General features: G+C 41.2%; 2 protein-coding genes across 5 annotated transcripts in view; one reads left to right on the forward strand and one right to left on the reverse strand.

The window, feature by feature from the left end:
* LOC120719245 overlaps positions 1 to 8,010 on the reverse strand; it is a 43,119-nt gene extending 35,109 nt beyond the window's left edge. For 2 of the 3 annotated variants that reach the window (XM_040008316.1, XM_040008315.1), the window contains exon 1: positions 7,625 to 8,010. The gene's annotated coding sequence lies outside the window, so the exon portion shown is untranslated. The remainder of the gene's footprint in view (positions 1 to 7,624) is intronic. The other variant, XM_040008314.1, reaches the window with a different exon arrangement.
* A 4,125-nt stretch (positions 8,011 to 12,135) lies between these two features.
* Positions 12,136 to 13,481, forward strand: part of nkain4 (sodium/potassium transporting ATPase interacting 4) — a 51,103-nt gene continuing 49,757 nt past the window's right edge. The window contains exon 1 of one of the 2 annotated variants that reach the window (XM_040008323.1): positions 12,136 to 12,460. In XM_040008323.1, coding sequence (XP_039864257.1) covers positions 12,407 to 12,460 — 54 coding nt within the window. In that variant the 5' untranslated portion in view covers positions 12,136 to 12,406. The remainder of the gene's footprint in view (positions 12,461 to 13,481) is intronic. The other variant, XM_040008322.1, reaches the window with a different exon arrangement.

The raw sequence follows: 13,481 nt of genomic DNA on the forward strand, positions 1-13,481 counted from the left end.
GTATTTCTTTTGTTATTTACAGCAGTACAAAACAAGAGGCAAGCTAAAGAAGAGCATCCCATCCTCGCTAATGAGATCAAGAAGATATGCTCTGTTTGTGCAGATTAAATTTACAGTATAAACACTTCTCCACCCACAAGAAGTCAGAAACTCTAACTTTAAGAATGAAAAACTCTCCTCCCTCTTTTATCAGCATGGAAACAGGGTACTTGTTGTACTGTAGCTGTAAGGCTTTTTCAGTGTGGCCCTGAACATTCAGAGGAGCAACACTGCAGACAGCAGAACGCTGTCTGGAGTGCTGGAAAAGGTCGAGCAAGGTCAAATTTCCTTAGGCAAATGAAACTAAAAAGATTCACTTTTTATTTAAAAATAGGAACTTTGCACACTTCGCACTTTGTGACTACACAAATGTCGCAAATGGTAAATCGGTTCACGCACAAAAAGGGGACATTTGTGCAAGACATCACATGCAGCTATTTATTTTATTTTTATTTGTTTACTGACATTCTATGGTTACTCAAAATTTTGGCCACAACAACTGAAGAGATTTTTCTGCAACCCCTGGACATGCTTAGACACACCACATTTTCTAAATTATAAGAAAGAAAAGACAAAAGTCTGAAAATACAGACAGAGTTTATCAGAAATCACCTCTACTTAGGTAATTTTAGAAGTCTCAAAGACTCATTTAGCGATCTGACTAATCATCTAGAAAAAAATCCACCTTCTCAAGTTGCACCTGTAATGCATCACACAGTTATGAATTCTGTGGATTCACATTGTGCAAACTGAGCAACTGGTTTAGGATGCATTCATTTTCCCCCCCCCTTTTTCTAAAGAAAAAAAAAAGGCTCAGTCACTCATGACTCAAGTACAAAGTAGGGCAAAAATGGCACCTACACACGTCTGGCACTCTGAAGAGAAAGGACTTTGGTGATGATTAGGATTGGGACAAACTATGTAACCCTGATATAGCACTTCTTTCCATGTGATACAGTGGTCTGGTCTACACCAGTGCCAAATATTTTAATAACTATTTTTTTAAACCATTAAGAGGTCCTGAGTGGATTCCCAAATTTAATTTTCTGGAATTACTACTTCATGAGTTCTTGTGGTGGAGCTTACCGAATGAAAGATGACGAAGAAACTCACAGGGGACATTTCACAGACAGCTGGACAAAGTGACTCAGAGAGCTAATTAATTAAACAATATTAAAATTCACACCACAATACAATAAATCAAACAAAATTACCCGTTTTTACCTTTATGGTTATTTTATTCTCCCTCATTTCCACAGATAGATTCGATCTACTGTAAATAACTGTCCTGCTACGTGACACGTATCAAAGAATTGTACGGTTGCATTATCATATTATCGTTATTGTGGGTGATTTATCGTGTTTGTATTGAAACATGAGCTAGGTTATGAGTTAACTTGTGGTTCTCACAACGGGGAAAAAACCAACACACACGTGCATTTTGTTCGCCTTCATGCAACCCTACCAAAGAAATAATGGATCACATGCAGTGGCAATGCTGAGTATGAGTTAAAGGTGGAAGGAATATTTCCTCAAAGCATAATTTGACAACTATGCCTGCAGTTGAGACTTAAAGGGTTTCAGACTTTCTAAAACCGGCTAATAGGAAGTTTAATGCGAGAAGATTCATGTGTCTACTACAGTTTCCTCTGCCTAAATAAACTGACATGTAAAAACTGCAGCATTTTATTACAGTAGATTCATTTTCTTCAGCTTTTCATCAAATTACTGGATGAGGTTGCTTACTTCAAGAAGCAATGCTGAATAAAATAAAGCCCAAAAGCTGGCTCCCCCCAGGGCTGTGTGCTCTCCCGCCTGCTCTTCATCCTCTACACTGATGACTGCAGATCCACACAGCCCAACTGTCACCTGGTTAAATATGCTGACGACACAGTTCTCCTGTCACTGCTGTCAGGCCCCTCACAACACCACGGGCCTGCTCTTCAGGAGTTTGTAGAGTGGTGTAACAGCTCCAAACTTGAACTGAACGTGAGCAAAACAAAGAGATGGTGGTGACCTTCTCCAGTAGGCAGAGGGATCTGGCCGCTTCAGTCACCACCACCATCCACGGGAAACCAGTGGAGGTAGTTGAGGAGTACAAATACCTGGGAACCATATTTGACAACCTCCTGAAATTCTCTGCCAACACAGAGGAGATTCTCAGGAGGTGCCACCAACGGCTGTACCTCCTTAGGAAACTCAACTCCTTTGGAGTCAGCACACCCATCATGATGACTTTTTACTATGCCTTCCTGGAAAGCATCATGGCCTTCTCCATCACCTGCTGGTTCCACTCCCCCAGCCTTCAGAACAGGAACAGACTGCAGCACACTCCATCAGTGTGCTCTAAAATCATTGGCCTGCCTGTCAGAACTCTGGCACAGGCTTTCAGCCAACAGGCCCTTAGACAGGCAGCCAAAATCATCTACGACCCATCTCACATTCTTCACCCTGCATTCCAATGGCTCCCCTCTGGGCGACGCTGCATTTCCTGCAAGACTGAGAGGAGGAGAGCCACCTTTGTCCCCAAAGCCACTCTGCTTTTTAACTCCAGCCGATAAGGCCATTTCCCACACCCATAAACATAAACTACACTCTTCTTATACTACCGACACTTTATTCACTTTTAGTCACTTACAGTTATTTATTCACCTTTCAGTCACTTTAATTTTAAAACTGTATATACTGTATATTCATTATTTCACTCTTATTGCCTGTTCTTATTGTGCTTATCTTCAACGTCATGCTGCTCTGTTGTTTGTTAATTGCCCCTTGGGGATAAATAAAGTCTTCTGATTCTGATTCAAGGTTCAAAAGAGGAGAATAACTTCTCTCAGGTCACGTTCAGCAGAAGAGGCTGTAGTACATTACTTACATGTAATAGTAAAGCTAAAATGTTCTAAGTACATTATTTTATGTCGTTTGGATTATAAGTGCATTACAAATAGACATAATGGGGAGTTAAAAGCATAACTATGTAAATCACTGCCTTTTCTTTACTTTATTTATTGTTCGCGTTTGTTTTCAGGGACATTATGCTGTAGTGCCGCTGAGACATGAATCAATACTTACTGTATGAATTACCGTGCTCAGACTCTAATGGCAAGCTTTTGCCACGCTAAGCCTGAAATATATTTAGTGCACAGCGAGACAATGGACACTAAACATTCCATGCACTCGACAATTAGTCGGGAGGATCCTGCATAATTGTTAGTTAATTGCGTCAAGTGATGACTCAGGGGATGAGCCGTGGTAACCACTTCCGAGGCTTTTTTCATGGAAAATATGGTGAAAATGATGAAGGCCTAACGAACCTGTTTTTGTTTTGTTTTTTTAATTAGGCTAAGCGAATAGTAAGAGAAGTGCTGTGCAGTCACTGTATTGATCTGTGGTATGGTAATTTTATCTGATATAAATTTGTTAGAATGCACATTATATGTATCTATTGAATATGTTATCCTTGAATGGCCACTGCAATGCCATTTATTGCCTTATACAACAGAATTAATAATTTAGAGCATTTTATGCTGAGAGTAACTTTTGCTGCCCTTTGGTAACAGATCCGTGGCACTAATGCTGGGTGGCAGGCCAGTTTGAAGCCCTGCACTACAAGTCAAGGCTAGGGCACATCTGTCTGGCTGACTGGCCAATCTACAGCCCCTCGATCCCTGAGCTATTAGGCACACAGCTGACATGCTTGCATGTGTATGCACATGCACACTTTGAGGATTCATGGACCATTAACGCTGTGATCTGTAAAGTTACCATCACGCTTAACAAGCAAACCAAAAGCCACTGACAATGGCTTACATTTTCAAAGCTCTCAACAACTACGTGCTGCCGAGGGTCTCTGCCAGAGAGATTATAACGGAAAGACAAAAAAGGAAAATAAATAATAATAAAGAATCCTGATGGGAAAACTCTGTAGCGGCAACATGTAACCCAAAAAGTAATCTGCTTTGTAAAGTCAGTTGTGTTGTTCCATTGCTACAAGCACAGTTTGCAACTGCAAAGTGTTGGTTTCACAAATCACTTCAGAGCGTGCAATGTATTTTGAATCTGGATGAGTCAGTATTGCTGCAGTTTGAAGAACAGAGTTGACATAGAGCTAACATTAGTTAGCTAATCAAGTTAGCCGTTGTTGGATTTGGGATCAGTGTAATCAACGTTCTTAGCGTCAGTCTCACATTTGTCAGATTATGAGTCAACCCATTTCATGGATGTGCAACATGCACACAACGGTCACCGGCACACTCACAGCCATACACCAACATGTCGCCATGGTGTGGCTGTTAGCAAGTTCTTCACTGTGAGTGAGGAGGGCACAAACTTCACTTAAATTGCAGAGGAACACCACCTTACAACTAACCTAATGAGACACTTAAATCACCTTCACCTTTGTTTCTTATGAAAAAAAAGTGCACAAAAATGAAAAGTTGATTTTTGATTCTGTACGCTGTCAGTTGTAGTTCTTTTAAAGAAAATCAAAACTGACAAAAGTTAGCATTGGCAAATCACACTTAGAGAAAAAACAAACAAACCACAAAAGAGAGAAGTTGAAATTGGACACGAAAATTGCACTTGGTTCAAACATATTTTAAAAAGGGAAGATTTGTGTGGCTTTTCTTCTAAACATTATCATTCTTACTTAAAGTCGTGGCAACATATCCCTCTTTTTATCATGTATGCATAACTGAATGGTAGTTTGCATGATTTAAAAAAAATCTTTTTAAAAGAGAGCATGATACTGTGAGTGGGATCAGAAGGATATCTGCTAAAAGCTAGCATGTAGGCACACATCAGTGTGTGGGGAAGATTATAAATGAAAGACTATAACTGTTGTATAATTGTTTGCATGAATATTATGAGTCAGTACGATTGTACCAGAAGAAAAAAAATGACAGTGAATAGGCACTTTACATCTGTGTCAGTGTGCAGAGCATTTATTTGAAACAGGGGGTAGTTTCTCTGAACAGAGAAGCTGTTGAGATTCTCAGTTTCTGATTGGCTCGCAGCCTTTTTGGAAAGAAATCGTGTCTTCTGGCTATCTTTACGTTTCAGAGAAGATTTCAAACCAACCGCAGAAGAACTTAAAAATTCACTAAGTTCAAGTTGTTCACCAAGAATAGCAACATTTTATACAAAGATGATTTTTCTCTTCCAGTACAGCCTTGCAGTATCTCTTTTCTAAGCATGCTAATTTACCCAGCTGGCAAGCAGTTACGTGAGCGTTTAGTGAGTTTAAGGTCATGCTTGTGCAACAAATCAGACTGATCTCACAGTGTGACAAAACAGCCTGACTTTATGAGCAAATGTATACGTGTAAGTGACTAATACTACCTTTATGACACACTGACTGCATGTATATGACAAAGCGCTGCAGTTCAATTCTTCTATAACATTTTAAGTTTGTAGTACTGAGAGGCTGTTGACAGATCGCTGATAAAGATGCGGTGCATGATAGTGAGCAGTGTTTGTACTTTTTTAAACACCTCTGAATATAATAGTCCTTTACATAATCGTCTTTATGACATAAATTCTACTCAAAAACAGTTTAACACTCATAAAAATGAGACTTTATAAGAGAACAAATGCATTTGACTGCAAATAAATCAATAAATGTGTGTGTTGTAGAGAATAGCAGGGTATGTAATTATGACAAAATGCTAAAAAAAACATGATTGTAGGTATTACATGTGAAGTATAGCTGTGCTGTGTGTGAGAACAGGTCTGATTTACGACCTAAGCAGCCACTCATAAATATTAGTCCTGAGGCACACGTCTGCATGTGTGTTTATAAAGGAGGGTGTAAATGTTTCATATGTCGAAGCGCAAGGAAAACGGAAAGAGAAGAGACGCCGTGGTGCAGGTGTGCAAGAGAACCAGTGAGACTCTTTTTTCCCCCCCCCTTTTTCATTTTTTTTTTCCATTTCTCTGAGATGAAGGTGGGAAGGGATGATGGGATGTAGGTTGGATGAAAGAAAAGGGAGGAGGAAAGAGCGCTCCAGTCCTGTCGCCTTGGGTGCATCAGCAGCAGGAATTGTTCTCTGCCCTGTGGGGGCCATCTGACTGTTCTGTCACCCTCAACAGAAGGCTGACTCTGCCTTAAAGTGCTCGGCCCCGCGCTCGCAGTTCGACAAGCTTGATGTTTAATACATACACAGGGAGAATATTGAAAATGCCTCAGGAGAAATGCAGCACACGGGCTGTAAGGGAGAGAGGGGTTTTTTTTGGTCAGTTTGTAGAACAACCAAGAATAGTGGGGCTCCTGTACAAAGCATGCGTGGGCAGGCTGCAAAATATAATTGCTGAAGACTCGGACCAAAGCCGGAGCTCCGTAGCAAATTGGAAATCTATTACGTGCAAGAGTTAAGCACCTCTCAAAAACAAAGCACTTGTTTTGAGGGGGGTACTTCTTCATTGTGGTGATTGTGTAATACACTGGCATATCTGCGGCAGGAAATATACGTCACACTCATGCATGATGCTTCAGTCAAAACAACAGGCCGTGAATTTAACACGTAAGCTGAAAAGCCTCTCCCTCGTCTGTAATCAGGGCGAGCATGGTGAAATTCAGGGCATCACTCCTCAATAAGGCAGGAGAACGGGCCTCAGGGGTGACCCTCCTGCTTAAGTCAACACAATGGGTGTAATGAGGTGAAATACACACACACACACACACACACACACACACACACACACACACACAGAGGAGATGGGAACCCTTATTGCATAGTTAAGTGCGATTCATTCATCTACATGCACTGAGCCTGCTGCAGAAGTTCTGCTCACACCCACACATTTAGCAGCACAGCAAGGATTTCACTCTTATTTCAGGTTACCGAGTGAATCAGATGTTATGAAATGATGTCATTTCTAACTGGCGAGCTTATATTTAACACACCACGTGTCTTAACGGCCCGAACCTGTATTTTGAGTAAAAAGAAGAAGAAAAAAAGAGCCCAAATGCCACGACTGAATTGTGACAATCCAACTTTACGCTGATCTGAAAAGCCACTGGTTCTTTTTGACAAGCCTGCATCTCCTCGGCACTTAATAGTCAGCGAGTTCATCAGTTCTGAGTCCATAATTAATCAGCCCGAGCGTGTGAGCAGGACTGGTGCCTTTCTCTTAACATCACGTACAGCAACCCACGCCCTCCGGGCCATCAGTGGATTAATGATAAGTGCCTTTGATAGGAGAGCCCCTCACAAAGGCTTTATTAATTAGCCTAACACCGACGCTGTGGCCGCAGTGTGCAACACGTCCCCGCTAATCAAAACTTTAAAGGGGGACGATCGACCTCCCAATCACCCGCACGACATCAAACCCCTGACGCCTGCGTGCATTAAGTTGCCGCTGAAAGTGCACCATTTCCAAATGAGGGGCAACTTTCACACGTCGGTGAAGACACGGTTATGCGCGCTTTACAAAGACGCCCGTGAATCATTGATCAGACAGGTGGGATCGAGTAGTGGCTACGGCATAAATCAGAGGTAAGGAGGGACACTATCCAAAACTGCCCAGATGTCGCCAAAGTGGAAGCAAAAATGAAAACGACGGAGACCAGATGCGTCGTACTCACTCGTCCCCGGTGCCTTAGAGGAGCATCCCGGTCTCTCACGGCCAGCTTTTCAGATGAGTTCTCCTGGGACAGCGCGCCTTGATCCTCACTATCATTCTTTGCAAGGCTCCAGCCTCCTCACAGCCTCCCTTTACTCTTCTTCTTTGGCATTACAAAAGAAAAAAAAATACAACGAAGAAAATCAAACCCGTTGCATGCCAAATAAAATTCTCCTTCAGGTGTTGTTTCGGGGTTGCTCTCGTCCGTCTCTCGGTGTGCAGGGCAGAAGTGACAGAAGCGGATTCCTATTTGAGGGGATGCTGACGCGCAACCGGAGGGGTTCGCCTCCTGTCTTTTTCATCTGGCTCCATCAGCAGCCCTCGCTTGGGCAGCACCATGTGACTGAAAATAGCGTCAAACACACGCGATGGCACGCTTACTTCCTGTTACCGCACTTCAAAATAAAACACTATATCTATAGTTTTGGGAAAAGGAAACTGAAGAAGAATCCCATTAATAGTAAAGTAGAAATCACCAAAAAGATAGTAGATTAAATTTGATTTCATCTTGCAAAATAAATAAATAAATCAAATTAGACAGGTTTATTTCGAATATTTAAAAGAATAAAGTATAGTTGACATTTATGAACATTGATCAAAGCTAATATCCGACATATTAATTCAAATAAAAAGCAAAGTAAACAATGCTTTTATTTGCATATAAAATATTATTTATATCCATTCCCAGCTACGTGTTAAGTTTGCAACAGCGAATACCAAAAACATGAATCCCACGTTTGAACTGGCAAAAAAATAGTAAAAAGCAATTAAAAAAAATAAATAAATAAATAAATAATAGAAAGAAAGAAAGAAAATAGTGATGGAAAGTATGCCTCTAGTGCTGTTGTCCTTTTAAAATGCCACAAACACTGTCTTTCTCATATCAGATCATTAATAAATATTAACGTAGAATTAAAGCCTGTACTAAGGAACAGTTATTTTTAATACCACACAACAGAGAGGCCTGTATAGGTTTAAAATTAAGGACAAGATTTGACATGGTCATCTGGGGATTTTGCATGTTTTTCTCTTTATGTCTTTTTAGTTCCTTCTTCATCTTTTCTTGTCTTAAATTGGTCTGAATCGATTGTGGGGCTGATATCTCTCTCTAGCAGTATCTGCTGTTGATTTAGTATAAACTCAAGCTGATTTCTTCTCTGGTTAGGAAAACTTTGTGATTTCCCCTGAAGTCTAACCAGCACGAAATATATTACTTTTATTTTGAAGGGGTTCCTCTTCACCTCTTTTCCGGCTTCAATCTCTATTGACGCACCTGTGAAGGCACCCATTCAATTAAGACTGACCTCACAGAGAGTGCCTCCAAGCGACCGCAGTTAGAGTAACACCGACTTCTCAAAAAATTATCCTGAGAAATATTTCCTTTCCGAAGTATTGTCAGTTATTGACATGTTCCTTATAGTAGCCTCTGTATTATTGTTTATCGAGTTCTGAACTTTTTTAAATAGCAAACAAAGAAAAGGAAAAAAATCAGATGGGACTGCGCCCCCGTCGTCACATGCACTGTATAACGTTAAACTTTTATGAGCATAGCCTAAATAAAGAAAACATTCATATGCGTGTTGGAAAGCCGGCGGTGGCTGTAATTTGAAGCTGTGTAAGCTAGTTCGTGTTGACAAATCTCCCACAGAGCTGAAGGGAGCAGCTCATTTCGCGTTTGATTTAAAGTTAGGTTGTAATGTATTTCAGTTGCACCACTGCAAAAATATCCGGTGTTGTTTTTGTTAACCCCCCCTAGCTGACATACTCATTTCTGCCTGAATAATGACATCATTTGCGAACCTTTGGTGTGAGCAAACTACTGTTGCAAGAACAATAATTTGGGGGAAATCAAGTCTTTCAGGCTGCTGTAAGTATATGGATTCAATTTCTTTTGCTCTCATGTCTCAGAAATGATGAATTGGCCCTTTGATAAAAGTGAAAGAGACTTCTGTTGAGTGCTGCAGGACAAAATCCTCACTGGTGTGTTTGAGCGCCAAAAACGTGTGAGAAGAGAATCAGTGAGGAAAAAAGAGGGAGAGAAGGAGAAAAAAGAGAAGTAAAAGCGACAGGCTAAGACGCTTTTTCAAAGACAGACAGGCCTTGTCCTTTTGAGATCTTTTCCTATTGTTGTCCACTGTGGGCCAGACTCTTGGGTCTCCTCCACAATGCAGGTCCCCTCAGAGCAGTGCACCACTGGCTCTCCTGTCACTTCACATTAGTGTCTTCATGGAGAACAGCAGCCCCGGAGGGCCACACTTGTCATGAAAGAAGTACTCTGGATACACACCCACCCACACACACACACACACACACACACATACACACACATTATGCAGACTGTGAAGATAGGAGGTGTCAGGCAAAATGAGAACACAAGGAGAACCTCCATCAAGGCTTCCAACAGAACTTTTAACAGTGACCTTATTTCAGCCTTGTGCTTGCCTCTCTGTCTCACTCTCTCCCACCCAACCAGCAACCCAAATACACACAAGCACAGATTTATGGCACACGTTCAGAAGCCGTGTTCTCATGAGAAATGCGGCCTAGGAATAAATAAGCTTCACGTATGTCTTGCACTTACAGGCTTGATGTGTAACAGTGAAACATGCCATCTGCTACAGGCAAACAGAGCAATCACTCACACGGAACCAAGCAAACACCTTTATTCAATGAAATATGTCAAGATAAATACTATTTAGAATTTGGCATAAAAATGTGAAAGTAACCACCCCTAATCCCCCAAAAAGAAAAACAACCCAAAACAAAACAGCATCACTTGAATGTTAAGCTTGAACAGTATTTCCTGGCTATAACTAACTCAGGTCGCCGTAACCTTTTGAGCATTAACTGCAATTACTGTCATTCTTCTATTATAATGTATTTGATTGTCTTTAAATAACTTCTAGCTGTTAGTTTACAGGAACCAGGTAGATCTTGAGTACATAAGCGAGCACACCATGACAGCTGATGAAGGTGGTGTGATTTGGGGAAAAAATATAAGGCTGACAGTCTTACGCCTGGAAGAATACATTGGCAAAAAATATTTTCATATTTTAGTGATTTGATTTTAATTATTTATTGCCATCGTCACAAATTTTCAATAAAAAGTAATTCATAGTCCAGCTGTATAACATGTAGTAAATGCTCACCTGCTGAGATTAAGTAACACGATGCGCCATTGCTTATCTCTCTGAAATAAAAGTACCGGAGCATACGCAAACTGTAAGTCATCACTCTATTGGGAAACAGGGGCAGGTGGATTGCCAGAACGTTTACTCGGGTTTCAGTTTTTCAGTTTTTCTTTTCTTTTCTTTTTTCTTTTTTCTTTTTTCCATGCCTGATTCGTGCCTGCTCGTCGGCTTCCTCAAATACCCTGAGGTTATTTTTGGCGATGGGAGGGAGGAGCTCCTCCTGGGCCGGCTGGACGCAAGAGGGCAGGGCGGCGCACGGAGGAGGAGAGAGGAGAGGAACAGTACTTTAAAGGGAAAGAGCGCGGGAGTGTGTGATGAAATGAGATGTGAAGTGTTCCCTCACTCAGAGCCTGCAGACACGTAAAAGATTTAAGAAGCTAGTGAGGGGAGAGGTGGGACCTGCCTTCGTGCGCTCCTGCAGAGGGAGAGGTAGACTGAGAGACTTGCTGCTAAGATCCTCTCTCTTTTAAATTATACCGACCACTGGTTGTCTAAAAGGCAAGTGGAGATTCACACAAAAGGTCTGGGGAAGCAGGGCAAGAGGGTTTTGGGGGGGGGGGGCAAAAGATGCACGTAAAGTGAAAACAGACTGGAAGTTGTGCGTAAATAAACTAAGCTAATTACATCACGGAATTAAAAACATCTTTAAACTGAACCCCTTAAGATTTAGGGAACACACAGGAGCTTAAATAGCTTTAATTATTAGTGAAGAAGCTGTCAAGAGCACCAGTACGATGGTTTATTAAATATGAAAAGAGACGCCTTGACGCAAATAGTAGAAAATTGTGTTTTGTGTGATGTAGGTCTTTGTTGAAACTTGCCAGGGTGTATGTCGACATACAGCCACGAGATGGAGCCAGTTCTCCATCAACTGCAACCTCACAGATAGCAGCAGTGTAACCTGGTATCCGTCCTGACGCTCTAATATACCTCCGAGTTTCTCTAGCGTCATTAATTCACAAATAATACGAAATTCTAAAAACACAAGTGCACTTCTTGACAATTTCCACTGCCCAAATGAGATTAATCTCCATTTCTGCAAATCTAATTGGCTCATTTCTTTTTAATTAGTCCAACAGGGACCGAGTTTTATTCGCCACGATAATAAACTAACCTGTGTTAAAATATTTCGACTTATAAAGCGCGAAATTTATCGACTGCCACAGTCAGAAACAAGTTGACGCCCTCAGTCAGCCCTGTCTCAGCCTCGGTTTTACTACCCCACCACCGCGACCACCTCCCACCCCCTCCTCCCTTTTTTTCTTTTCTTTTTTTTTTTTTTTTACACACCGGCTCGCAACCACCCTCCCAGTCAGTCACCTCAAGTGCGGCCGAGCGGCTGGAGAGGAGGCAAACAAACACATCCAGAGCATCCGGAGCGACTCTCGTCTATCGTGTTTTGGGCTCAAGTAAAAGAGACCGGGGTGGAAGAGAAGAATGGGACGCCGGTGCTTGGATCAACACTGAGTCCTGCCGGCACACCGAGAGCTCCTCTGACTTTTTCTTTTTCTTTTTCCCCCTCCCAGAGTCACCGTGTTTTCACCGCTGACACAATGGGCTGCTGCAGCGGACGATGCACTCTCATCTTTATTTGCACTTTACAGCTGGTGAGTAGTTCCACACTTCTGCACTTTTTAGCTGTTAGAAGTTGTATTCTACGAGGAAGCCACTGCGTGTTTGACAAAGGAATTAGTTTCCAATACAGTGTCTGTTTTTACATGGGCAGGAGCTCGGCTTCTGTTGGAGGATGCTGAAAACTGATGAGGACATGTTAAATTATTTATTTATTTATTTTTAACTTTAAGTAGGATCCTACTTAAAACAAATCTTCATTCGTCATGTCTACTGAATCCAGTTTGTTTAAACATAGTAGTTCTGGGAATAATCGTGGATTTCTAACTTTTGTGTTTTAGTGAAGAAGTGTTGTGTTGACATGAGTTGTTGATCCAAAGAACTCAACTTCTCTGAGCACCAGAAGCCTTAAGCAGCTGTACAGAGATATGACAGAGCAAATTTATACTAATCACAATATTATAATTGAGTCCTATCTTCCACCTGCACTAACCATCATTCTAACTAACCATCATCTTTGTATTGGTGTTACTTAAGTGTTCATATAGCCACTTAATGTATTTCACATTTGTGTAGTATAGTTCTCATGTAAAACATTGGCTAATATGTCAGTTTGTGAATTTTGAAATTAATTTCTACGAAATGTGTTTCTTAGAAATTCAAACCAGCTGTAATTTGCGAATTTTTAATAACAAGAGGAGGAAAAAGGTTGTTGAGACATTTTAGTTTCTGATCAGTGGTGTGTGGGCTGTGACATTTTACTGATGATACGTCTCGGATGATGCTTCCTATTGACTCAGAGGCTAGCTTCCCTTTGCCATTATCCCGAGTGAAGTTTACCTGACAGGCTGTGACAGTGTTATTTATGATGGCATTAAAACTCAGCTTGCTCACACCATAAGCTCCCACGTAAATGCCACTTTCAGAAACGAACACAGCTTTAAAATCGTCTCAAGACAAAGAGTGTAATGGGAAAGTTGTGATATATTGCATCACACGGAAGGGAATTCAAAATGGAGCATTAAAAACAAAAAGGAAGCAAGTATCAGCTGGTGT

This window comes from Simochromis diagramma, unplaced genomic scaffold (assembly GCF_900408965.1).
Source record: "Simochromis diagramma unplaced genomic scaffold, fSimDia1.1 OVJJ01000545.1, whole genome shotgun sequence".
Classification (NCBI taxonomy): Eukaryota; Metazoa; Chordata; class Actinopteri; order Cichliformes; family Cichlidae; genus Simochromis; species Simochromis diagramma.